Here is a 24,888-nt window from a genome sequence, read left to right on the forward strand (position 1 = left end):
TAAGGGGCGGCGACGAGACATGAAGTGGGAATGGGCCGCCTTAGGTAGGCTAGGCTGGTTTCGCCCTTCGGTCTTGTACGTGAGCGAGGGATGAAGCAACATTGGAGAGCCGCCTTCCCCTCACCATTCAAACCAGGGTAGTACTCCTACTCGCCGTACGTACCACCACTGTACTTTGTAACACGTCTCAAGGTAGGCACTCTCACCTAATTACTACGTCAGGTACCTCCTAAGGGCATCCCCTTCCAAGGGCTAGACCCCAGGACTGTACTGTACAATAGTGCTCCATACCAGCCCACCCATAAGTGGCGCTAGGTATTAAGTAGATTCATCCTCCATTTGCTCCTCCGACCGACGGTCTCGCAGTGGAAACTTGAACCTTCACCTCCAACCATCCCAACAAGACGAACGTACCTACAGTCCATAATTTTACCGATTCCCCGCCGGACTCTTCCGCTTTCGCTCGCTGAGGTCCTCCTTTTTCACAAGGAGCTTTTTTTTTCACGCTTCTAATTCTTTTTTCCTGCATTTGAACCAACAGCGCCCAGTGCGTGAACACTGAACAATATGGTGAGCTTGGAGCTTTCATTCCCATATCCCAGCCAAGCCAGGCCAGCTTTTAGTGCAACCCCGCGCTTCAGGCTGCCAAAAAATTCCGAGCATCGCAAACTAATCGACCATTGCTCCAACAGGCTGATTCGCTTACTGAAGAGCAAGTTTCCGAGTTCAAGGAGGCCTTCTCCTTGTTTGTAAGTTCCATGGCCTTACTTCTCTCTGTCTACTATTCGATTGGCTAGACATCGACTGCATGCACGCTGTCAAGATACTGATGAAGGATCTCCATATCAACAGGACAAGGACGGCGATGGTTAGTCTACACCCCAGCCCATAACACTGCAGTATACCGATTGCGCGCTATCGGCGACCGCCCTCTCCGAGAACCAGAGGTTTGCGATCGCTACGACGTCGCTTGAATTCCTGCCTTGCGGAATGCAGAAACTAAAATAATCGTATTCGATCAGGACAAATCACCACCAAGGAGCTCGGCACTGTCATGCGCTCGCTCGGCCAGAACCCTTCTGAGTCGGAGCTGCAGGATATGATCAACGAGGTCGATGCTGACAACAACGGCACCATCGACTTTCCCGGTAGGAAAATAGCCCACGCGAACCCGAGACTGGATTAAGACTCGAGCAGTTGGGACTTGCTGACAGCTTCCAACAGAGTTCCTCACCATGATGGCCAGGAAAATGAAAGATACCGACTCGGAGGAAGAGATCCGGGAAGCTTTCAAGGTCTTTGACCGCGACAACAACGGCTTCATCTCGGCCGCCGAGCTTCGTCACGTCATGACGTCTATCGGCGAGAAGCTCACCGATGACGAAGTTGACGAGATGATCCGTGAGGCTGACCAGGACGGTGACGGACGTATCGACTGTACGAGGACCCCCTTCAGGCTATTACCCCTTCTCATGGCCACAATAGTGGTCCTTTCATGATATGAGGCTGACATGTGCTGCTACAGACAACGAGTTCGTCCAGTTGATGATGCAGAAGTAAAAGAACGGGGGCGTGGCTCTTGTTTAATCAAGCATTCAGATATTGATTGTTTCTTAGCTTTCTTTCTGAGTTTGGCTTCCTCGAAACGAGTGAATCGAGCAGCAATATTTGGGAAAACCTCTTTTTAAACCATTTGAATTTCTGCTATACGATGATATCCCGCCGGCTCCATAAACGAAAGGAATGAAGAGAAAAAAAGGGCAACGCGGGTTATGACAAGACAAGAGCACTGTACCAGCAAACTATGCTTTCTTTGTGTCCGTCTCTGCCTGTCACTGCTTGGTGTTTCTCATCTGGTGAACTCAGACTGCTATGAAGCCGTTTTGATGCTTAAGAACACCAAATCATGGATGCATCAGGATGTCGCATTGGAGAGAAGCTTTTCATAACTACCTACATACGCCAGCCATGCTTTTCTAGAAATGAATAGGCAGTTCCTTGATGCCTTTATTCTTGGCTCACCGTCAGAATTGATCCTTCAATGTAAGGTACCTAGGCATTCCCGACGGCTCGGAACCTCCCATGAAAGCTCTTCGCCATTCACAATCAATATGAACGTGCCCGAATACTCATCCAAACAGGCAAAATGGCTTTCTGATGTCCAAGAAGGGTGGATGCAGGAGCCGAGGGTGGCAGTGCTCTCTAGCGCCCGCCTTCCCGGACCCTGATTACATTGTCTTGGGTCCGTTGTTCCCATAAATGCAACAGCCGACATGCAGCCCTTCAGCCCTACAACTGATTGATTGGAGAGCAACAGTGCAGGTTTGGGTGTCGGAGACGAGACGATCCAAATTATTTTGAGAGTTCTCTCAAAAGGCCATGCGACCTTGGGGGTCTGACCCTTCCGCATACGGGGTGCATTTACCTGGGAGGGCTGGTCCCTACCCCCACTACAAAGAAAGTAACAAATTTCGGTCTCTTAACCCCACTTTGAAGAAAAGGGGTCTCGCTTCCCCATACTTGGGTATGTGCAGTCGTTGGCTACCTACCCTCCACCTCAAGGATGCATGTCCCAAGGGTTGGAGTATCCGAGCTTACCAGCACCAGACCAAATCCTAGCACTCGCATAAAAGGATTTGAATCAAGAGCGCGTAAACAGTTACTTTGACAGTGGCCTAAGCCATGCAACCTATCATAGATGTATGTAGGTAAATGCCAAGCTAGCTAGCAGCCACTCCAACGAGCAATACCGACTTGGGATGTGCGACTAAGCAGCGCAAACGACGGTGGCATTGAATCTAGATAAACTCGTTTTGCGCGGCTTAAAACTGTACGTCACTCATGGAGATCGAGGGGAGTTTCTGACCAGAAGAAAGGGTGAAAGAAGCAACATAATTTCGATTCGCTATCCCACTGTTTAACTCAAAGAAGACGAAAAAAATCAGATTCGCCTGCATATTTGCTTCCATTTAAAAGCTACGGTATCTTTGTCGCCCCATTTGCACAAACCATTGTCCTGGCTTGTACTATAATTCCGGGACATTCGGCGGTCCTTTGGGGCTAGAAATATCAGACTCTACCTGAAACCCGCTGCACCTTGGCCATGTTGTCTTTACGGCGTTGGCGACCTTTGACCCTGGTGACAGTCGTCTGGTTCGTAGCATGTTGGTATTTTCTGCGAAGCCCGTCGGATTCACCTCAACTTCCAAATGACACCAAGCAGACGGAGTCGGTGAGGTGGCAAAGACGTCCGGAGAGGCATCCTGTGGCATCACTCCGGTCACTTCCGCCAATTCCAACACCAGCCCCAACCATTCCACACATTCAAAAGACCCAACCGGACGAAAATGCCGAGGCCAAGGCGGTGCGGCTGCAGCGCCTGGCAGCCGTCAAGGAGAGTTTCCAGCACAGTTGGGGCGGTTACAAAGAGCACGCATGGCTCCACGACGAGGTTTCGCCCATCAGCGGTGCCGCGGTCGACCCTTTTGGCGGGTGGGCGGCGACGCTCGTCGATTCATTGGATATCCTGTGGATCATGGGCCTAAAGAGCGACTTTGAGTCCGCCGTCAACGCGGTGGGCAAGATCGATTTTGGCAGGGCCGAGGGCCGGACCATCAACATCTTTGAAACGACGATCCGGTACCTGGGCGGGTTCCTGGCGGCGTACGAACTTAGCGGCCACAAGTACCCTGGGCTGCTCACAAAGGCCGTCGAGGTGGGCGACTTGATCATGTGCGCGTTCGACACGCCGAACCGCATGCCCATCTCGCGGTGGAACTTGGCGGCTTACGTCTCGGGCGAGCGTCAGGAGGCGCCGCGCCGGATGCTGATCGCCGAGCTCGGCTCTCTCGGCCTGGAGCTCACCAAGCTTTCGCAGCTGACGGGGGACAATAGATACTACGATGCTGCGCAGAGGGTTGCCGACGAGTTGGAGAAGTCGCAGCAAAAGACAAAGCTGCCGGGGATGTGGCCCGTCTTGGTCAACGCCAAACAGCTGAGGTTTGATGTCGATCGAATGTTTACTCTAGGTGGCATGTCAGATTCGACATATGAGTACCTTCCCAAGCAGTACATGATTCTCGGTGGCGTTTTGGAGCAACCGAGGAAGATGTACGAGGACTTTCTCGGAGTTGCCAAGAAATACCTATTGAAGAGGGTTCTCAACCGGGATAATGAGTCACTTATCAGCTCCGGAGATATTTACATCAAGGGAGGCAAGGGAGGCGCCGATGAGGCCGCTCAGTACACACCGAGGGCGCAACACCTGACGTGTTTTGCCGGCGGCATGGTCGGCATCGGGGCCAAGATCTTCAGCAAGCCAGATGATCTCGACGTTGCCCTGCAGCTGACGGACGCATGCGTCTGGGCATACAACTCGACGGCGTCGGGGATCATGCCCGAGATATTTTCTTTTGTGGACTGTGGATCTGTCACAAAGCCCCGGGGCGAGGACTGCACTTGGAGCGAGACCAAATGGCAAGATGCTGTCGGGAGTACACTGAGCATAGGGAAAGATGATTCGGGAAGGGATACACTCATCGAGCATACCATTAACAAAAAGCGTCTTTCGCCCGGGTTCACAGACATCAGCGACAGGAAGGTAAGCAAACCAACGTTGATGCTTTTTTTTTTTTTTTTTTTTTTTTTTTTTTTTTTTTTTTTTTTTGTTGGTTGGTATCAGCCTATAATGTACAAAAAACAAACGCTGACAGTTATGCCTTTTTTCAGTATATCCTGAGACCCGAGGCCATCGAGTCCGTATTCATCATGTACCGGATCACAGGGGACGCAAAATGGATGGACAAGGCTTGGAATATGTTCAGCTCTATTGAGAAGCACACGCGGACCAAAATCGCGGCGGCGAGCCTGGACGATGTCACCAGGAGGGATCCGCACAAGGTGGACAGTATGGAAAGCTTTTGGCTCGCTGAGACGCTCAAGTACTTTTATCTTGTCTTCTCCGACTTTGATGTCGTTAACCTTGACGAGTGGGTATTAAACACAGAGGCTCACCCGTTGAAAAGGCCATGAGGCTGCGGGATGGACATAATGTAGGTAGTGAGTGGAGGACGCGTGTTTGTTTTTGGTGGTGCATGCATGATGAGTACAAGCTGCATACCTAATGTATGTTTTTGCGTCCTTTCGTACATACCGTATCCAGACATTTCATATGATTATCTAGATTTAGCTCTCAACATTGTGATTTGTTTCAAGTCTAATAAATGGAACTCATGATTAATGAATCTCTAGGAAATTGAATTGTTATTGCTACCTACCTTACCTTTAGTCAAATCAAATTAGAAGCCTGAGAAATGAGGCTTTTGAGTCAGCACAGCAATTGAATTGGGCACCCTGCAAATTGATTTGATTGAAGCGAGGATTACTCCATGTCACTCCCCACCATCACTTCCGGCCCCACTAAAGATCAAGCCCGAGACCGCCAGCTAGACGGGAGGCGGGCAGTACTGAGGACGTACAGTACAAGCAATTCATGAGACGGGGAGGAGCTCCTGGAAAATAGGCGCTTTATGATTGTACCACCAAATTGACAACACAACACTATCCTTCGCCTTTGCTCCAACAAACGAAGACCAAATCCGTCACACCAAAAGTCATACTTTGCGAAGCTTCAAGCCTGGCCACCAACCCCTAAGGCCCCCTCCGCGGGCATCGCCAGACAGCAATGGCGTCCCGTAAGTGTCCTTTTTTTACGTGCTGCAAGCTGCCTACTCGCCTGATCTTGGCTTGACATCTATCTACCCTTGGATACCTGGTCGGCTCCAAACATACAGAAGAAAGCATGGACATAATGTACTCACAATTATCAACCGATCAGTCAAGCAGTTTATCCGCAATGTGCGCGCCGCCAAGACGATTGCAGACGAGCGAGCAGTCATCCAAAAGGAGAGCGCCGCGATCAGGGCCAGCTTTCGCGAAGAAAGCCACGACCACAGCGTGAGGTGCGTGCCTCCTTTTTTTTTTTTTTTTTTTTTTTTTTTTTTTTTTTTGTTAATTCTATATACGCTGCCACACAGGTCAACAACTTGGCTAACAGCTTGAAAACATCATTTTCAGACGGAACAATGTCTCCAAACTCCTATATCTGTTCACCCTGGGCGAGAGGACACATTTCGGTCAGATAGAATGTCTAAAGCTGTTGGCCTCTCCTCGATTCGCCGACAAACGCCTAGGACATCTCGCCACAAGCTTGCTACTGGATGAGAACCAAGAAGTTCTCACGCTGGTCACAAACTCCCTCAAAAAGTAGGTGTGGGCTCTGCCGTTATCCCTTGTCCTCATCCCCCACCAATATTTCATGAACTGACAAATGCCACTGCGCCGCGCATCGACAGTGACCTCGTCCATTCTAATCAGTACATAGTTGGCCTAGCGCTATGTACACTCGGCAACATCGCATCCGTCGAGATGTCACGAGACTTGTTCCCCGAGATTGAGAACCTCATTGCGACTGCGAACCCCTATATTCGAAGGAAAGCTGCCCTTTGCGCCATGCGCATATGTCGCAAGGTCCCCGATCTGCAGGAGCACTTTATCGAAAAGGCCACTCAGCTATTGTCCGACCGCAATCATGGTGTGTTGCTGTGCGGCCTGACTCTTGTCACCAGCCTCTGCGAGGCAGACGAGGAGGCGGAGGAGGAAACCGGGGCCGAAGACATCATTGAAAAGTTCAGACAGTTCGTGCCAGTCCTGGTGAGGACATTGAAGGGATTGGCCTCGTCAGGCTATGCTCCGGAACACGATGTCACTGGTATCACGGATCCTTTCCTTCAGGTCAAGATCCTACGGCTGCTGAGGGTTCTGGCCAGAGGTGATGCTGAGGTCAGCGAGCAAATCAACGATATTTTGGCGCAAGTCGCAACAAATACCGATTCTTCAAAGAATGTCGGTAACTCGATTCTGTACGAAGCGGTGCGGACCATCCTCGACATTGAGGCTGATTCCGGACTGAGGGTTCTCGGCGTCAACATCTTGGGCAAGTTCCTCACCAACAGAGACAACAACATCCGATACGTAGCCTTGAACACCCTTGTCAAGGTGGTCGCCATAGAGCCCAACGCGGTTCAAAGACACCGTAACACCATTCTCGAGTGTTTGCGGGATCCCGATATCAGCATCAGGAGGCGTGCTCTCGAGCTGAGCTTCACATTAATAAACGAAAGCAACGTCCGTGTCTTGATCAGGGAGCTGCTGGCCTTCCTTGAGGTGGCTGATAATGAGTTTAAACCTACCATGACGAGCCAAATTGGTATCGCTGCCGACAAGTTCGCCCCCAACAAGAGGTGGCACGTCGATACTATGCTGAGAGTTTTGACGCTTGCCGGCAACTACGTGAAAGAACAGATCCTGTCCTCATTTGTGAGACTGATTGCTACGACCCCAGAGCTCCAAACTTATGCTGTGCAGAAGCTATACGGCAGCCTCAAAAAAGATATTACCCAGGAGAGCTTGACTCAGGCTGCTGCCTGGTGCATCGGCGAGTACGGCGACGCCTTGTTAAGGGGTGGTCAATATGAGGAAGAGGAGCTTGTGACCGAGGTCAAGGACCATGAGATCATCGACCTGTTCTCTACAATCCTCGACAGCAACTATGCTACCCAGGTATCCACTGAGTATATAGTGACGGCGCTCGTCAAGCTTACCACCAGATTGACAGACATGTCACAAAACGATAGGATACGAAAGCTGCTCCAGGCCCACCAGACCAGTCTGGATGTTGAAGTACAACAGCGCGCGGTCGAATATGACAACCTACTTGCGTATGAATCCATACGCAATGGCGTGCTGGAGAAGATGCCGCCGCCGCAGATCAAAGAGTCGTCTAGGGTCCTTGGCGAGGCCACCAAGAAGCCAACCAAAGCCGGGGCTCGGAAACCAAAAATGGCTGCCAAGCCAAAGGAGGAAGATCTCCTGTTTGACCTCATGGGAGACAACAGCGCCCCGGTCACATCACCAACAGCTAGCGGTCAAAACAACGCCGACCTTCTTGCTGATATTCTTGGGGGTACCACGTCTCCGCCCCCGGCCTCAGCAACGTCTTCCGGCCCTCCAAAGTCAAACATGGACTCCATCATGGACCTCTTTGGCTCGGCACCCGCATCAGGGTCGCCCGCACCGGCCCCGACCGCCGCCGCCGCTTCATCCGCCAGCATGGACCTGTTTGGTTCGACAGGGACGCCGCCGCCCCAGCCGCAGCAACAGGCAGCTCCTCCTGCTGCGCCTGCTGGACACCCCTGCTACAATTCAAACGGCCTAAATGTAACTATACAAACGCAGCGTAACGCAGAAGGGGCTATTCAGGCAATTGCCAGGTTCCGTAACACAGGAGGTGCACCTCTCTCGGATGTCGGTCTTCAGGCTGCCGTTCCCAAGTCGCAAAAGCTACAGTTACTCAACATCTCAACGACGGAGATTGCGCCCGGTGTTGAAGCCACTCAGATGATGAGGGTCATGGGCTGCAAAGGGGTAAGCCGAGTTACATGCATATCCTAACAATTTCGACGAAAAACTAACGTTATTTTTTTCTCTACCAAATCGCAGCCGTTGCGTTTGCGCTTGAGGATAGGATACAACTCGCCGTCGGCAGGTCAGGTCATGGATCAAGTCAACTGGGCGGAGCCGGCTTGATGTAGTAGCAATTTTCAAGTTTGAAGCCGTTAGTAATTTGCCCGGGGACGACAGTTATAAACAAGGCTTGGTGGGAGCGTCTTGGAGCTGCAGTCTGTGTCTGCTAATTTCCCGAGTAACGGATGCCCGGGGCTGTAGCTGGACGACGCCCGGATGTTGAGCGGGGAGTTGTGGCCTACATGACATGAATCCATCCATCTGCTTAGGTAAAAGTAAAGTATTGAGGTTGTCGGGGTTTGCTCAGGTATATGAGGTCAAATCAGGAAAATCAATTGATACATACCCTTTTGAAGCAATGATAAGAGAGAGATTTCCCTGGGTCAGTCAACTATATACATGGAAAATATCTGTACGCAACATGCCTAGGTACTTATAACCGAATTGAACCTCTTCCATTTCACTGCTTCGAAATAGCAACAAAAAAAGAAGTAGAAAAGAGGGTAAAAACAGAAACATAGCAAACATAAAAAAAGCACCTAGTCAACCTCGACATAAAACTAAAAGATGAAATCACCAAGAAAAAGTCATCAAAGCAGGATTCAACACAACCGGCAGCGCAGCGTGGCAAAACAGAACCATGGCCAGGGGGAAGATGGCAAAGAACTCGGTGATCTGCCACTCCCGGGGCAGGAGGAAGCGGCAGACGAGGATGAGGGCGACGCCGGCGAGGACCATGAGGAAGGTCCACCTGAAGCGGCGCAGTACGCGGGCCATCTCGTCGACGAAGCCGACCTCCTCTACCTCCTTGGCGGTCGAGCCCCAGGTCATGTCGATGTCGAGGAGGTGGGCGGCGATGGCCTGAGACATGTGGATTGGAATTCCTCCGAGATAGATTGTGAACATTGGAACCCATTTGAAGTTCTCCAATACTGGTTTTTTTTCGTTTGGTGTCATTAGCTATCAGCATTACGTTTCGAGAGGGTTCTACTCTTCTTTTTCTTTGACCACAAGGCTCGGCAAGATGAGGGAGAAATGAGGCAACCACTTTGATTGAAAAGTACACTTACAAGCCCCTACTATGCTCTTCTGTCCCAACCGATACCGATGCGCCGCGAGGGCGACGTTGCCCATGAATGGAAACACAAACAGCAGCGAGATGTAGATGGCGAAAGCGTCGAGATAAAACGACCGGTACAGGCCCGAAAAGAAGCCCATGAAGAAAAAGTTGAACAGGGCAATTATCCACGCGACGGCGACGGCAAAGTACGTACCCATGTAGCTGATGACGGTGATCTTAACCGGCAACCGGATGTTGGGAGACAGGAAAAAGCTGACAAACCGCCTGGTGAAGGGCCCTCTGGTCGGCCACTGCCACAGTGGGTTGAAGAGCAACTCGCTGCAGCCGTAAGCGTACTTTTCCCAGCGCGCGAGCTCATCGTAGACGGTGAGGCTGAGCCCCTCGGCGAAAGACTTGGCCGCCGGGTCGTACTCGGCCGCCGCGGCGGCGGTGCCGGTGTATGCGACGTAGCGTAGCGTCCAGCCAGCCATTTGTAGCCGCATCGCCATGTCAAAGTCTTCCGAGACATTAGATTCTGACCAGTATTTCTCGCGACCGTCCGCTTCGTCGTGGTATGCTGCCGAGTCTTGGATGGCTGACCAGCGAATCAAGGCGTTATGGCCGACGAATGGGCAGCAATCGCCTGAAGCGACGGCAAAGGTTATTGCTGAGTATATCAGGTTTGCAAACCAGGCGATCCTGTACTAGTGGATTTTCGGTCAGGGGTCAACTCACGTTGTAGTGTTATCTGAAAGGGGCTTTCCCATCAGCGACTTACCCATTTTCAAAGTACGAGTCTGTCAGCTGCAACACCCCTGAGGTGTACTGCAGTATGGCAACGTCGGGAGACTGGTCCATCTCGGTAACACCGTCCAGGAGGAAATCTGCAGGGACCCTTGTGTCCGAATCTACAATGAGGATATAATCTCCCATTTGGATGTTGCCAGAGGCCCATGTGCCGTGTGGATCCTCCGCCAGCGTCTCAGCAAGAGACGAGTTGTATGCGGCATTCTCCAAGGCCCAGCTCCAGCTTTCCTGGGGTCTGGCCACACGGGCGAGCTTCTGATCGACGCAGTTGGAGATGTGCAGCGAATGGTTCATGTTGGACGCTTTTTTGAACTTGCCACGCCGGATGAAGTGTGGGCTTCCAGGCTTGACACCGTCACCTATCGCATCGACTATATGTTCGTCACTTTCGCTTAGTGGCCTTTGGAGTTTTTCGAAAATGTTGCCTGACGGTCGAGATGAGCTTGGTGGGTTGTGTTTTGGCCTTGCCACCCAGCCGATGTTGTGCTCGTCGTAAAAGTCTCGTCGCTCTTGTGCCTTGCTCTCAGAGAGAAGCTGCATGCCATCGTCGTTGATGAATATATTGGCTGTGCCGCCCTGCATCTCGTATATCGAGATTGCTGTCTTTAAAGAAAGTACTGTTGGCTTGATAACGGCCATCAGGCCTTCGCGATAGACGGGCATCTGGATCGTAACGTGCGGTAAAAGCCTACCCTTCCACGCTACTGCGCTACTCCGTAGTCGTTGCCCTGAGTAGTACTTTGAGTTGCTCTTGACGGACTTGCTTGACCCTAGCATTAGAAAGAAGTTGGATACCAACGAGTAGAAGAAGAACTAGGATGATTTTTGGTCAGTGGGTATAAATCGCAGCCAGGGGCTTCGGATGCCGAGATCGCTCTCTCCCCTCGGCACAAAACCTAGCCATAGCAAATGAAAATAACAACTTACCAAACTGATGAACAGATTGACGGGAGCAGTAAGCAGGAAAACAAGCCTTTTCCAGTCTCCATCAACAGTGCTGTCCCTTGCAAGCAATCTCCATCCCAAGCCCAGGGCGCTGATGCAAAGCGTTAGCGACATTGCCACGATGCAGCTGCTAGTAAGATTGATTGGCCGCTGGTGGGACGGCAAGGTATCTTCTACATCTTGCTGGCTGCTAGCTATCGTGTGGTCATCACCAGCATTCTTTGTCCTGTTGCCTTGGCCGTCCTGGCCTGCGATCATAATGTCGACCGAATGGCGCTTGTCGGACGGCCAGACAAGGGCCATGGCCTTCTTTTCAAGCATCTTTGCGCGGTCGAAGATGGTCTTTGGGTCGTCGTCCCACACAACAAGAATCTGCCTGTCCTCTATAAAGGCTGCGAATTGATTTAGTTGGCATCCTGGCAGATCTTTGATGGACTTCATAGCCTGCACCTGTAATCCACCCTCGAGAGGCATCGAATGTAGCTCTTGATGCTTGAGAATCTCGACAAGTGCTCGTGTGACGATTGTATTGACAGTAATTGCACACTACAAAAGGTTGAGTTAGATTTAAAAAAATCCTGCAAGACCTGAATATCAAAGGGACAAGCAACTTCCTTATGGCTCACTAACTCGAACATTCATCTTCTGGACAGCATCGAAAATGCCGTCATGCTCATCCTTCAAAGTTGCAGGGCAGCAAGTGAAACTGTCCCTACCAAGCTTGAGCACAACACCCTCGCCCTTTCCCTCTCCAACGGCGTAGCGACTTTGGAGCTGCTCCTGATGGAGCCACATAGCCATCAAGGCACTTCTCGCCTCATCAACATCGCAAGGCAGGCCACGTGCCCTCCGAAAAGGCTCCTTATGGCAAAACCGAGAAGGCACGGAACTAGAGCGTGCGCGCTGTCCACGGTCGACGGGCGACGTCTGCAGGCTTGAGCTCGAGGTCCCCAGATATGGGTGGGCGTACATGGGATCTTTGTGCTTCCAGGCCGCGAATGGCTGATCTTCCTGCTGCGGGCGACGTTTTCTCCGACTAGGATTTTCTGACTTGGATCGGATCTGTTGCCCTAGAGAGAGCATGGCCTGGGATACCTCAGCTTCATTGTTGTAGGAAGCTATGCCCGAGGCAACAAACTCGGGCTTCGAGTAACGTAAGTTCCGGACTGGTTCTTCGTATACATGTTGACTGAAAGGCCGGTTGAACTTCCTAGGGGCCTTCGGTGGTGTTGACGATGGCGATCCTGCATTGGGTGTCGAGGGTAGGGATCCCTCTTTTGGTGTTGATGGATCGATACTGAATAGCGATGTCCTCGTAGTATCCAGTCCGCTCATCGGGGATCCCGGTGTTGGACTGCTACTAGTCAAAGGTGACTGACAGAGCCTAAGCGGACGGGGTGAATCAGTCGAGCCGGATGTAACTGAGCTCGGATTCTTCCGAGGCCATACGGCCGCTCCAGTTCGTGCTTGCAGTGGCCAGGACATGTTAGACGTGGATTGCTAAGCCATCATCTCGCTGTGAGTGATTCCTGTGGTTCTTGTAAGTAAATATGATCAGGAATCGAGGGAGGTGAATATGATTCCAAGTAGATCTATCCTGTATTCTTGCAACTACGACAAAGAACTCAGCAGAGCTGTAGATCCAGCTCACTCGAGTGCCATGTCTGCAGAGGGGTTGGTATGTGACTGAAGGAAGTGGGCGTCCTGTTACGTTTATATTCATTTTTTCAAGTGTCATGTCAGGGGCACATCAGTCATAAGATTCAGGTTGCATATTATGAGCACCCTAACGCCGCCTTTTGCCACCTTGAAGTTTACCATGTTACCCTGTGAAACAGTGGTTTATATGCTGATATATCTTTTTTTCAGCATTTTGAGCATCAAATCCGTACATTTGTGGATGTGGCAGGTTTTGGTAGCTGAGCAGCACAAGTCTCTCGGGGCTAAGAGATCGAATATTCGGGGCCAGTGTATCCCTCCCTTAGCTGCTAGGTCGTGTATACTACCAGTGTCAATTCATGTTCACTGATAAAATTCAAGCTAGTGAAATAATGATACTAATTCCGTTGCTCTGGTAACAATAAAGAAAAAAATACTGAAATCAGGAAAGTCTTCACGGACTATCGAGACGTGGGGAATCTTTGCCATAGCACGCGCTGGTCGGACTGCAAGCGCAGACTGGTTGAGCGAGCACATAAAATTTCCAAATCTCCCAATTCATACTGTAGATGGGAGAAGTCTGAAAATAGGGGACCAACCGCTGGATATAATTAGGTTTAAAAAGAAAGAAAAAAAGAAAAAAAGGTCCGCTTGGGTCGTGACATTGACCCAAAGGGCGCACCGGTATCGGAGTACATCACTTGCTTGTACTCGATCTAGCCTCGCGCGAAGCCAGAGAGACTGACCACACAACACACTCCGCCACCCATGAAAGAAAGCACTTGCTAGGAATTGGACCATACGGAGTGCACCATACGAAATACATCATGGCCACTGTGTTGGCCTCGATTTGTCGAGGGTAGACAAAAAAACTAAAGAAAAAAATAAAAATAAAAACAAAAATGCCAGCGGACTTGTGCGCATGCATTGCGGCATGTGACCCGTGAGCTCCATCCAGATTAGCTGCATGTCGGCGATGTGGGAATGGACACCGACGGCAGATGGCGGTATACACCATCTGTTCAGATAGATGTATGGTGGTCAGAGATGCATGCTCAACAATGATTTATAACTGATTGTAGCGGGACGGTTCACTTGACTGATGATTTGATTGCTCCTTTTCCCGTGTAAAGGTGTCCATGGAGGTAGCTGATTGCGAGCAGCCCGGGTCATGTCAGAAGCTTGAGCCGCTGGCTGTACCTGCTGAAGACGTCAAAGGAGAGTTTCTGCTGCAGGCGGAGCCGAGCTGAGTGAGGCAGTGGATGAAGCTAACCAGTCCATGCCCCCCACTATCGAATTCAAAGGCAGGTGGGGGCTGACACTGTCTGTAGCTACCTACTACAGAGTAAGTCTAGCTACCTTGGGTAGGTACTGTTCAGCAATCCTTACTGTACTCCCTGCATCGTGGACTTCCCCATTCTTTCGGGGACCAAGGTTCCCCCGGCCTTGTGAAAGCGCATAGCTGCCATGTTTAGCTTGACCAAACCCGTCGTCATTCTTCAATCACTTTATAGCTACCTGATACCTCAGCTGCTTCGCCCCGGCTGACAACGTACCTACTTACCTATTTCCTTCAATTTCTTACTGACTTGGTTGATCCAGCTTGCCCCCTCCCCCTCGCCTCATTTATCTAAGCCAATTTGCCCTTCTTCAGCCTTCCCCAATTGACATCATCCCTGCTTGTACTGGCTCATTCACCCAAACCAGCGACAAATCAACAAAAAAAAAAGAGCACAAACAAACAAAGGATGGCGCTTTTTGTAGACCTCGGAGACGAAGAGTCGGAGCCGCCCCAGGATTTTCACGGCGGACACCCTGTCTGGAGGTCCGATCCCGACCAAGGCTGCCGGCCGCCCTCGTCATCAAACCATCCTGCCGCCGTTGTCGGCGCAACACCGGTCGGCGACTCAATTAGAGGCGTGGACGACATGGATGCGGAGCCGACGTCGGAACTCGACACAAATCCCAACCAGAACGCGACCACGAGGGCATTGGGGTGCTATCCGTATGCGGAATACCTCCCTTTTCCTTTCCCCTATTGTTTGTCGTCTTTCAGAGTCATTTTTGGATGATGCAAGTGCAAGTCCCGTTCTGTTCCATTATCGTACCGTACCGTATCTTTCATGGACTCCTGTTGCAAACTTGCACCGGCTCTTAGGACGGGTGCTTGCCTACCTAGGTATCTGCCTGCACTATCTGCCTACCCACCAAGTCCTGGTGTATCATTTCAAATGCCAGTACTGCCCACCAGCCTACCCTCTGGCATGTATTCCCAAATGACACTTCCCCTGATCAAATGGAGCCAACTTTTATTTCATGCTTGTCCAAGATTAACTGAACTTGTCCGCGCCCAGTATTATCGTGACGATCTCTCGGTTCCTCGATCTCAACTCGCTCGATAACCTATCACGAACTTGCCGCCAGGTCCACGCAGACCTGTTGCAGTACCGCAAAATCCTTATGATGTCGGCTCTACGTTGCAGCAATGAGGAAGTCCCCGTCGATCCCGAGGAGACACTGCGATACCGCGCGCGTGCCGGCAACTGGTACTACATGGAAGACACTAGCCGTACTAGCTATGCTGGGAAAGCGGGTAGCTGTGCACGAGATCTCGTCTCCGAGTGCCGGCGATGCAGCACTGTAGTATGCCGGGTAAGCTCAACAACATCGGTCTGCGTGTTATACATGTGGCTATAGTCTGGCTCTCTTGAATGGGCTGGCCAAAATAGACTAACTTTGGCGTTTTGTATTCGTTGGCCAGAATTGTGCCATCAAACCGCCGTCATCTGTTGTCCTCCGTGACAGGCATCGCCGTCTCTGCACGGCTTGCACGAAGGCGCCCATCACCGAGCTTGTCAAGCCACCGCTACAGCCCACCACACCCCTCACTTCGGAGATCATGCAGAACAAGATCTGTCATTGTGCTTCTGAGGGAGTGTGGCTTTGCCAGCCTTGCGGCAGGAGTATTCGCAATTGCGATCAGGATTATAAGGCGTAAGTTTATATCCCGTCTTTCGTTGGTACATCTCATAATCACCTGCCCCTCACGAAGAGGCTGACGCAACGTCCCCGCACAGTATATGGAAGTGGCGTGGTCAATATGGCGAACGGTTGGGCGGGCTTGGCACGGGGATTGGCGATGGCGATCGCGGGGTGCCGTGCGGCCGTGAGGGCGAGTGCCATGGCGCCAAGGGTTGCGAGCACGAAACAGACTGTGACGCCGCAGACGCCGCGGCGGACAACTATTTCCTGCAGCAGCAGCAACAGCAGTCCCCACCAACTGGTAGTAGTCCTATTCTGCATCACAACAGCCATCTCACCTGGGCTTCTGGGAGCAGTACACCCCGGACGCCGGAATCGCCTCGTAGTGGCGGCAGCAAGAGTCCGGGATACGCACGCCACGAGGTTGAGGGTATTGGTGGCCGCGTGAAAACCGTCCTCGTGCGCATGGTAAAGGTCGGTGCGGGTGTTCCCGAGTGGGAAGATGAGCTGGCACGTGGGCAGGTTCTGGGCCGTGAGGTCTCGGGCACCGTGAGAAGCTGGTGTGGATGGTGTCACCGGGTGATTCCGGGGCAGAAGGACGTGGAGCGAGATCTACAGAGGCAGTCGGGCTCACTACAGCCAGGTCTGCAGGAGAAGGCGTGGCAGCCGTCATATTCGTCTTCATTACCACTTAGGAGTAGATAGGTGCTTGGGTACATGGATTTGGCGTGATGCATATTTTGGAGTTAGTAGTTATCTGAGGTGGTATATAGAGCATATAGTTGAATAATCTTAAAAAAAACAGTTTTTAACATATTGTTCATTGAATCAAACCTATTGGCCAGGTTTACATTCGCATGTTAAATTATCTATGACAAAGTAATTACCTTCACTGCGTAGCAATATGTTGCCATTTGCAGCACACTTGAGCGTTGAGCGGCTGACAAAAGTATTTAGGTACATAGTCACAATCATCGATCGAAAGCTTGTCATCCAAAACACCCAAATACCATCCTGTCTTGATTATATTCAACAGGCATAAAATATTACAGTGTGTATATGTTTGACATCAATCATCATAGCTGCTGGTCTTCCCAGCTCTTTGTAGAAAAAGGGGTACTTTTCATGATCCACTCAGGGCAAATCGACTGAAATGGAAGATGCGTTCTGTAATGTTTCTTTGGGGGTAATAGTGCATCTAACGATTGCTTTATTTCAGAAATGCCATAGGCCAACCTCCTTGCTCAAAAACATGTAAAACAAGAAACCAAACAACGCTATCATCTAGTTCACTGCACCAAAGCAGGTCTCCATAATAATGCCGGTAATCTGCAAAGGTTAAAAGAACGTCAGTCATATGCTTTTCAACAGCAAGCAGTCCGGATAGCCCGCAGAACCATCAGTTCTCGCAAGGAAGAAGAGAAAAAAAAGGCTCACCTGATAAGGATCCGCATTACTCGCGGGCCTGCGGTCCTCAAAGTAACCGTAGCCCTTTGCAGCACACTCCCTGGGGATGCGGACGCTGGCGCCGCGGTTTGCGATGCCGTACGAGAACTCCTCGATGCTGCCCGTCTCGTGAGAGCCCGTGAGACGCTTCTCGTTGCCCTCGCCGTAGACGGCAATGTGCTCCTTGTGCCTGCCCTCGAGCTTCTTGATGGCGGCCTCGATGTGCTTCATGCCGCCTTCGACGCGCATCTCCTTGGTCGAGAAGTTGCTGTGCAGGCCCGCGCCGTTCCAGTCGCCCGGGATGGGCTTGGGGTCGAACGAGACCTTGGCTCCGAACTCTTCTGCCACGCGGTGCAGGAGGAAGCGAGCTACTGAGAGGTGGTCACCCACTGTGAGGAAGAAAAGGGGGAAAAAAATGTGTTAGTGTTCCAATCGTCAAGCAGATATGGGGGCAAAAAGAAAAGAGAGGATGAAATATCCAAAGCAACAAGACTTAAAAAAAAAAAATAAAGCAAGACTTACTCTCAATTCCAACACATGGGCCGACCTGGAACTCCCATTGTGCCGGCATGACCTCGGCATTGGTCCCGGAAATCTTGATGCCTGCATATAAGCACGCCTTGTAATGGGCCTCTACGATATCCCTCTGCACAACCTTGCCGGCACCGACACCGCAGTAATACGGTCCCTGTGGCGCGGGGAAGCCGTTCTTGGGCCAGCCAAACGGCCTATCTTCTAGGCTGAGGAGGGTGTATTCCTGCTCGAGTCCGAACCAGGGCTCGTGCTCGGCGTGAGCCTCCATCAGCTTGGCGGCGTCATGGCGGTGGTTGAACTTGTTTGGCGTGCCGTCCGAGTCCCAGCACTCGGCCAGGACGATGATGTTGGGCTCGCCGCGGAACGGATCCGGGTACACGGCGACGGGCTTGAGGAACACGTCCGAGTTGTCGCCCATCGCCTGACCCGTCGAGGACCCGTCAAAGTTCCACGTCGGCAGGTCCTTGGGTTCGTATTTTTGTTCCTTGAGGGTCTGGTGGAGGGAAAAGTGGGCAGTAACATGTCAGCCGGGGATTCAAGTCCGATGCTGTTCTCCCAAAGAGGCAAGTGACGGCATAATTCAGGGTCTTTAAGCCAAGAGTTATCATGACTCTTGGCCAATGGTTCACGGTGAAGAGACAAACAAGATACCAAGGACCTTGCCTCGGTCTAGATTGTTCATGCATGACGTCCTAAAATTTTCTCGAGTGTGTCAGGGTCTGGGCGATGAGACCAAGGGGGAACAACGTGCTCCCATCGCCCGGTTGACCGTTAAGACAAACTTGATGTGGGTTGCCATCTCGGCGTGCAAGACCAGGGGATGACGGCGTTGAGTGGAGAACTTTATGTAATGGGAATGCCAGGGTATTCAACTCGGCTTTTCAGCGGCGATATTCGGATCTGAGAGTATGAAAGTCCGATATGCTCTAAGAGTCCAGGAAAGGCATAATACAAGAGATATTCGTATTTTGCTCCATCTCCAGATCAGCCCGTCTCTTGTAGACTTGAGACATACGACTTTTCCCAAGGACAAGGGCAAGACGCGGAATAGTTATCGCCTCTCACCCCACATCTTGTGGAATTGTTCTCGAAATGGATATGGGCAGGGTGTATGGATGTAGTGTAGGAGGAACTGGGTCCTTAATAACGAGGAATGAGAATTTGACTCACCCTTGATTTTGAGCGGACGCCACCTTCACTATCAATCCAGACGTACTCTGCCATGATGGAGCCCTTCTGGTCCAGTGACATGTATTTTGCCAACTGTTCCAAAACATGTTAGCAGCTGTACCCTGGAGCTGATATCTCCTGGGGGGGACAATGATGATATCGATGTGTCAACATACATTTTGGACATATGATACCGATTGTGTCGCCATTTTTGCAATAATGCTCTGTATATCTGAGAGACAATAAAGTTGTAATGTGGGGTGAGAAGAGGGAGGTTCCGTTTAACGTCTGGCGTCAGGTAAAAGCTTTGGTGATGGTTGGTTTTTGTCCAGATGTATATTTGAGATGATGATGTAGCAGGTAAGGGTATTTGGAACAAAATAATAGCGAGTCAAGTACTTTGTATAATAAAACTGAAAGCAATTTGCAGATTCTTAATACATAAAGAGGAATAAAAAACACAACAATAAGGGAAAGGGAACCCAGGGCTTTTTATATGTGCGGCGTATATTGTCACTCACACGACCCTTTTCAAGACCCTGTCATGAATCCCCACGCCAAGAACTAAGACTGGAAGAAGACATGCAGAACCAGAAAAGTTCAAACCTGCACTATGCAAACCCACATTCAGGCTGAGCCTCCAAGCAACAGTGTGTTGCCATGCAATGTCCGATTTTGTGGCTGAGTTTGGCTGCGATATTGAAATGCTCCAACCCGAGTGGCCAAAAAAGATTATCATTAACAAACTGTGGATATTCATTCAATGGGTAGAACAGTATGAATTTTCGGGCGGGGATTCCAAGATGTTGAAAGACTTCTTTTCTGTCCCTTTTCCCCGCTGATTTTCACTCTGCCATACAGCGAGACTTGTTGCCATTGAAGCCGTTTCGCGCCCAAGGGTCGGGTCAGAATAAGGAAGGCGTCGACAAACAATCTGATGTCACCCTGTCACCCCGGACGGATGGGCTCTCACTTCATTAGAAACTTTGCCAGTCGCCTTGACGCCTTGCACCAAAGAGTTCCGGCTTGGCGCTCTGTCACGAGCGGCCATGGCATCCGATAACAATGGACTGATTTGAACATTGCCGAAGCTACTTTTCCTTATCTTTTGGGACTATTATGGTCCGTGGCGCGAAATTGCAACTCGAAATGCATCACTCCCGGCTTTTGCGCGGCTGTTGGCGATTTGTTGAGATGTTCCTTTTTCATGGTAAGTTGTACCGTAGGCATGCCTCAAAAGAATGCGGGAATAGAATAATAGTAAGAGAGAGAAAAAAAACGACTTTGAAGGTTATGACGCTCAGACGCAGGGATCGGCCTAAATCTCGTGGGGCAAGGTCCCTCTGATTGGTTGGTGCCGACAGCTTGTGTCCATTTTGGGGTTCTATATGACGTTACTGGCACAAGTCGTTTTCCTCGGCAATACGTTCATTCCCTTCAACAACGACGAACAACTTGTCAACGCAAGCAAAGATTAGGCTGGGCTGACTTTGTGCCCAGACCGGGCCTCTTCAGTAGCAGATTGTCTTCAAGATAAGCATCATCTCTCCATATCAAAGTGCGCCATCGGGTTGCGCCGGATCTATACAGATTCATCAGGGCCTGATGCCTGTTTGTGGGGGTCGTGACACCCACAATGGCGAATGCCGCCCTCGTTTGACAGTTCCGTTTAACGTGTCATATTCCCCGTCCATTCCCACTACTTCAGGGTCCGTGGTGCCCACTTAAGATATGGCTTGCCCTGAGTATGAGGTAACAAATACGAAACCCTTTGACATAAGTAGACATTGCCTTGGTTGTCAAATAACAGTCCAAGTATGGTCAACCTTTCTCTATCGTGGCGTTCTGACTGGTTGTATGTGAAGCTAGAATGTCTATTCCCACACTAGGACGGACCATCATCAGAACCAGTCCACCGTGATACCAGTACTTCAGATCAGTGGGTAGCTAAGCTATGATTGGCTGTTGATAGATGATGTATCTGATGAAAAGAGTATTATCAGACACAGGATGTTTGCCTTGGTTAGATTGAAGTAAAAAATTCAAACTTTGCACCTGAATTTCAGCCACAGCTCTTCAAGCAAATGTCGACGGCTTATTTGGCGTACATCGCTAAATAACAAGGACAGGACTGCCCAGCACCGCCAAGTTATCACTCGGTCTGCAACGCCCCAAACAATGGCGGCGATTTCGGACAGACAATGAGATCTACCTCATCACTGAATTCTTCAATAGGATCACCGTCATAGTTCGGAAGGTGACGAATGCTGGTTCTCCCGGGGCTCTCCCTCCGAAGTTTGTCACCTCGCGATCTCCCCTTCCGACCGCGCCCAGTAGCAACAGTAGCAGGCTTAGGTGTCATAGAGACCAGCTGAGTTGCCCGTTTACCGACAAACAGTTTGGGAGTTGCGAACTTGAACCCGGAACTATGACCCTGGGAAGAAGTTGACTGCGCTGGCTCGGCAACAACAGAGCCAATGTTGCAGGCCAAGGCAGGTCCACGAATCAATGACTCTTGTATAGTGTGCGTGGTTGAGGCCGGAGCATTACCTTTCATGCTGGCGTCAGACATCACGTCAAGCTCCTTGTGACTGACCGTACCTTGTACCGAAGGGCTTTCATTCGCCAAACAATTCGACGTGTTGTAGAACGATGGTCTGTCTTGCTTCCACTCATGGGTTTCAGAATCACTCTCTGGGTTATCTGCGGAGACCCATCTGTTTGCTTGTATGTTGACGGATGGCCGAAATTCCCTCCTTTCCTCAGTGCTGTTAAGAGACAATGAATCAGGCTCCATCGATGAGTATACTGAGCCATCTGTTGCTATATGGCTCGCCGCAGTTCTGACGGAGGATACAACTCCTACCAGCGGGTTCGTGCAGATCACTCCCTCATGCATATCTTCTGCAGACGGGACTTTCTTCGACCTGGTGCATTGGATGGCTTGTACTGCATCAAGTCGGGCATCGTTGAGAGCTTTTTGATTGAAGCTGTTATCACTACCTTCTGAAGACAAGAAGGACTTGATCCAAGCATCGTATTCACCCTTGCGATCGTTCACAATAGATCTCTGTCGGTCAGCAGAAGGCTCCGAAGCCAGAGGCGGTACTGTTTCTCGCAATTCTTTCTCAGAAGATGCGGGGGTTGATCCATGCTTCGGCCCCGGGCTATGGCGAACGGCATTGAACGGTTCAGTAATTTCCGGGTCCCCAGTTGCCTGATCCTCTGGCGAGCGTCTAGATTCTGATTTCGAGGGCCCAGCTGAGAGTGCAGTCGTCGCTTCGGCTGACAAGTGTGGAGTGTTTGACTCCTCAGCCTGCAAATTGCAAAGCTGAGAAGCTCGAGACGTCACCAGATCATGATATTCACCTTCACAAACTCGTGTTTCTGAGCAAGGTTCTCCAAGCGCAGCTACCCTGAAACCGTCTGCACTTACACCTGGACTCACATTCAGCCCTGCAAGTTTGGGCGGTCGCAACGCATCAGTAGACAGTCCGCTATCAGATTGGCACATTAATTGCACCCATCTATTGTTTTCCTCCTGCAGCTCAGGAAGAACAACTGGGCGAGCCCGGCCAATCTGGGCTGTGAGACTGTCGTCAGCGTCTGAGTTGGGAGACCAACTTCTAAGAAGTGGATCCAAAATGATATTGTGCATTCGGCATGGAACAGGCTGCAGAATCCCAGAAGACGGCGATGAAGAGTGCGTCCCTAGCTTCACCCCACGGCAGAGATGCGCCCTGCCACCGTCGGGGTTGATCGATATCGAGCGTTCGCTGCTAGATCTTGCAGGACGGAGACGACCGGAGCGGGACTCGCGCGCTGTGATACATTGCATGAGCAGGAAAACCGGCATTGGGGAGCTGGCAACGTACGAGAAGAAGACCTAAAGTAGCCACTGTTGGTCTGATGCCTGCTGCTATGGCGAGGAGAGGCTGTTGAGTCACGTTTTTCAGATATTGGGCGGACTGTCACAGAGCTGCCACCAATGCGCATATCTTGGCTGCCGACCCTGATGCGTATAGAATCCGGCTTTGGTTGAGTCCCACAAGAAAGTCGTTTGCCCTTCACCAGTGCATCGTATCGTTCGCCCAAGATATGGCGTATTGGCACCTGGGGCCGCTGGCGGCGATACTCTTTTCTGGATTGAGGGGGTGAACAGACATTTTGCTCGCGTTGACTAAATTGCAATTGAGACGGCTTCTGCACTTCCACACCGGTCCAATCCCGCTTATTCAACAGCCTCAGCCGTTTAGCTGCAGATCCCTGAACATGCACTGGTGATAGTGCAAATGAGGAGATATTATGAAAATGTTCAGCTTCTGTAGTGATCCCGGGAGGGTCCCGGCATTGCGTTTGTGAGGCCCTTGCGCGTTTTTGACCTCGGTCGACCTCATTCAAGACAGGTGGCTCATGTCTTTGCCTGTGCCGGCCAACGTGGTCTGCAGGCAATCTCATCTCATCCCGGAGGGATCTTGGCGGGTCGTTGTGCTTGTTAAAGTATCCGGACCTCACCTTGGCAAAATGTTGCTTCTGTCGTTGGAGCAGCTCCTTGCCACGGCCACCTCGGGAGTGCCGAGCTAGATTGCCTTCCGTCCAGTTCATGGGAATATCCGGTGGCCGCACTTGAGCGCTATAAAATGATTTGAGAGCTGGGTATCGTACAAAGTACCCGGATTAATCCTAAAGATGCAGCTCTATCGTCTGCATCAGAGCATGGTTGCTTGTCCAGATGCTGCTAACAGGTGAGGTTAAGCTGACTGAGAGAGGTAGAGCAGATAGGTGATAGTAACATGCACCCAGAATATGACATGAACTTGATGGGGAAGATGCGTTGCCAATTTGGTCTACTTACGACTAGAAATTCTGAGGCCAAATGTATCAACTCCAGGTGCACTAGGTAGGACAGAGGCAGAGATTGGAAGGTGAAAAAAAAAAAAATAAGAAGAAAAAATCTGGACAGATTCCCGAACAGCTTCAATACCGTTGAGCTTGCAAGGAAATTACCGTAACTGGAGTACTTTGACGGAAGGTTGCACCTGCCACTTGGAGGAGTACCTGATTGATCGTGCCAAAAACGGCTCGCCTCCAATCAGGGTTGATTCCATCAGATAAATTTGACTTTTGGTTGCTGTCCTGCGCCTCAGCTGTGGAAACTCTTCAATTGCAAAGCTAATTGAAAGTCACTTTTTTGATGACTCGTGATGCATTTTGCGGCATTGCGCGTCTGGATAAGACACAGGAAAAAAACCTGCTTGCTTTTCCTGAGATGTGGATGAAGGGACGGGAAACCTCCCGAAACGCCTCAGGGCGGTGCACCGTTGCCGCCGGCACTCTGCGAATAGTGTCGTACACTAATACCAGACGTGAGTGTATGTAGCGTTTGCTTTTTTGGACTCTTGGGACCAGTGGGCCCAATCATTTTGGAATGCGCGATAACATATGGAGGTAAACATTCAGCCACCACCATCCAATTCGCGACCATGTACTACTGGAAAATGCGGGCGGCACGCGAAAACACAAAACAAACGCCGGTTGAAGCGCGCAACTGGGCCAACGGACGGGCCCTTGAAGAGTCTCTGGCCCAATCATGCTGCAGTTAACCCTGGCCACTAACCCCTGACACTTCCCGCTCGGCGTGGCTCCTGGCCAGTCGGACGCGTCGAGACCCAGCTTCGAATTCGAAAGGCGTCGCATGTTGT

At 50.9% G+C, this 24,888-nt stretch overlaps 7 protein-coding genes across 7 annotated transcripts; 4 read left to right on the forward strand and 3 right to left on the reverse strand.

The window, feature by feature from the left end:
* Positions 1-217: 217 nt before the first annotated feature.
* PgNI_05962 (calmodulin) lies at positions 218-2,103 on the forward strand. Its single transcript, XM_031125991.1, has 6 exons — positions 218-570; positions 693-749; positions 853-868; positions 1,023-1,148; positions 1,225-1,437; positions 1,526-2,103. The coding sequence occupies exons 1-6, from the start codon at positions 568-570 to the stop codon at positions 1,558-1,560; spliced, it is 450 nt and encodes a 149-aa protein (XP_030982089.1). The 5' UTR covers positions 218-567; the 3' UTR covers positions 1,561-2,103.
* An 855-nt stretch (positions 2,104-2,958) lies between these two features.
* On the forward strand, positions 2,959-5,108 carry PgNI_05963 (uncharacterized protein). The gene is made up of 2 exons (XM_031125992.1): positions 2,959-4,600; positions 4,729-5,108. Exons 1-2 carry the CDS (start codon positions 3,104-3,106, stop codon positions 5,029-5,031), a joined length of 1,800 nt encoding a protein of 599 aa, XP_030982088.1. The 5' UTR covers positions 2,959-3,103; the 3' UTR covers positions 5,032-5,108.
* A 376-nt stretch (positions 5,109-5,484) lies between these two features.
* On the forward strand, positions 5,485-9,328 carry PgNI_05964 (uncharacterized protein). The gene is made up of 5 exons (XM_031125993.1): positions 5,485-5,693; positions 5,837-5,960; positions 6,076-6,264; positions 6,354-8,484; positions 8,560-9,328. Exons 1-5 carry the CDS (start codon positions 5,684-5,686, stop codon positions 8,644-8,646), a joined length of 2,541 nt encoding a protein of 846 aa, XP_030982095.1. The 5' UTR covers positions 5,485-5,683; the 3' UTR covers positions 8,647-9,328.
* On the reverse strand, positions 9,157-12,880 carry PgNI_05965 (uncharacterized protein; the record flags this gene model as incomplete). Its single annotated transcript, XM_031125994.1, has 5 exons — positions 9,157-9,515; positions 9,654-10,342; positions 10,422-11,263; positions 11,378-11,941; positions 12,026-12,880. The coding sequence occupies 5 exons, from the start codon at positions 12,878-12,880 to the stop codon at positions 9,157-9,159; spliced, it is 3,309 nt and encodes a 1,102-aa protein (XP_030982094.1).
* A 1,601-nt stretch (positions 12,881-14,481) lies between these two features.
* On the forward strand, positions 14,482-16,812 carry PgNI_05966 (uncharacterized protein). The gene is made up of 4 exons (XM_031125995.1): positions 14,482-15,059; positions 15,409-15,706; positions 15,816-16,048; positions 16,132-16,812. Exons 1-4 carry the CDS (start codon positions 14,803-14,805, stop codon positions 16,739-16,741), a joined length of 1,398 nt encoding a protein of 465 aa, XP_030982093.1. The 5' UTR covers positions 14,482-14,802; the 3' UTR covers positions 16,742-16,812.
* A 388-nt stretch (positions 16,813-17,200) lies between these two features.
* PgNI_05967 (uncharacterized protein) lies at positions 17,201-19,621 on the reverse strand. The gene is made up of 5 exons (XM_031125996.1): positions 19,363-19,621; positions 19,187-19,279; positions 18,005-18,509; positions 17,474-17,871; positions 17,201-17,365 (listed from the first exon to the last, which is right to left on the reverse strand). Exons 1-5 carry the CDS (start codon positions 19,393-19,395, stop codon positions 17,321-17,323), a joined length of 1,074 nt encoding a protein of 357 aa, XP_030982092.1. The 5' UTR covers positions 19,396-19,621; the 3' UTR covers positions 17,201-17,320.
* A 1,717-nt stretch (positions 19,622-21,338) lies between these two features.
* On the reverse strand, positions 21,339-24,883 carry PgNI_05968 (uncharacterized protein; the record flags this gene model as incomplete). The annotated part of the gene is made up of 5 exons (XM_031125997.1): positions 21,339-22,502; positions 22,635-23,008; positions 23,062-23,819; positions 24,438-24,521; positions 24,717-24,883. The coding sequence occupies 5 exons, from the start codon at positions 24,881-24,883 to the stop codon at positions 21,339-21,341; spliced, it is 2,547 nt and encodes an 848-aa protein (XP_030982097.1).
* Positions 24,884-24,888: the final 5 nt, after the last annotated feature.

This window comes from Pyricularia grisea, chromosome I (assembly GCF_004355905.1).
Source record: "Pyricularia grisea strain NI907 chromosome I, whole genome shotgun sequence".
Classification (NCBI taxonomy): domain Eukaryota; kingdom Fungi; phylum Ascomycota; class Sordariomycetes; order Magnaporthales; family Pyriculariaceae; genus Pyricularia; species Pyricularia grisea.

Excerpts from the sequence above, each read along its gene's own strand:
- PgNI_05962 (XM_031125991.1), top strand. Across the intron at positions 1,149-1,224 it reads CGGCACCATCGACTTTCCCG|AGTTCCTCACCATGATGGCC; the intron begins GTAGGAAAATAG and ends AGCTTCCAACAG. Across the intron at positions 1,438-1,525 it reads CGGTGACGGACGTATCGACT|ACAACGAGTTCGTCCAGTTG; the intron begins GTACGAGGACCC and ends GTGCTGCTACAG.
- PgNI_05963 (XM_031125992.1), top strand. The coding sequence starts at position 3,104 with ATGTTGTCTTTACGGCGTTGGCGACCTTTGACCCTGGTGACAGTCGTC. Across the intron at positions 4,601-4,728 it reads CAGACATCAGCGACAGGAAG|TATATCCTGAGACCCGAGGC; the intron begins GTAAGCAAACCA and ends GCCTTTTTTCAG.
- PgNI_05964 (XM_031125993.1), top strand. Across the intron at positions 5,961-6,075 it reads AGCCACGACCACAGCGTGAG|ACGGAACAATGTCTCCAAAC; the intron begins GTGCGTGCCTCC and ends CATCATTTTCAG. Across the intron at positions 6,265-6,353 it reads GTCACAAACTCCCTCAAAAA|TGACCTCGTCCATTCTAATC; the intron begins GTAGGTGTGGGC and ends GCGCATCGACAG.
- PgNI_05966 (XM_031125995.1), top strand. The coding sequence starts at position 14,803 with ATGGCGCTTTTTGTAGACCTCGGAGACGAAGAGTCGGAGCCGCCCCAG. Across the intron at positions 15,707-15,815 it reads GCAGCACTGTAGTATGCCGG|AATTGTGCCATCAAACCGCC; the intron begins GTAAGCTCAACA and ends TTCGTTGGCCAG. Across the intron at positions 16,049-16,131 it reads TGCGATCAGGATTATAAGGC|TATATGGAAGTGGCGTGGTC; the intron begins GTAAGTTTATAT and ends GTCCCCGCACAG.
- PgNI_05967 (XM_031125996.1), bottom strand. The coding sequence starts at position 19,395 with ATGGCGACACAATCGGTATCATATGTCCAAAAT. Across the intron at positions 19,280-19,362 it reads CGGTATCATATGTCCAAAAT|TTGGCAAAATACATGTCACT; the intron begins GTATGTTGACAC and ends GTTTTGGAACAG. Across the intron at positions 17,872-18,004 it reads CCCATGTGTTGGAATTGAGA|TGGGTGACCACCTCTCAGTA; the intron begins GTAAGTCTTGCT and ends TCTTCCTCACAG.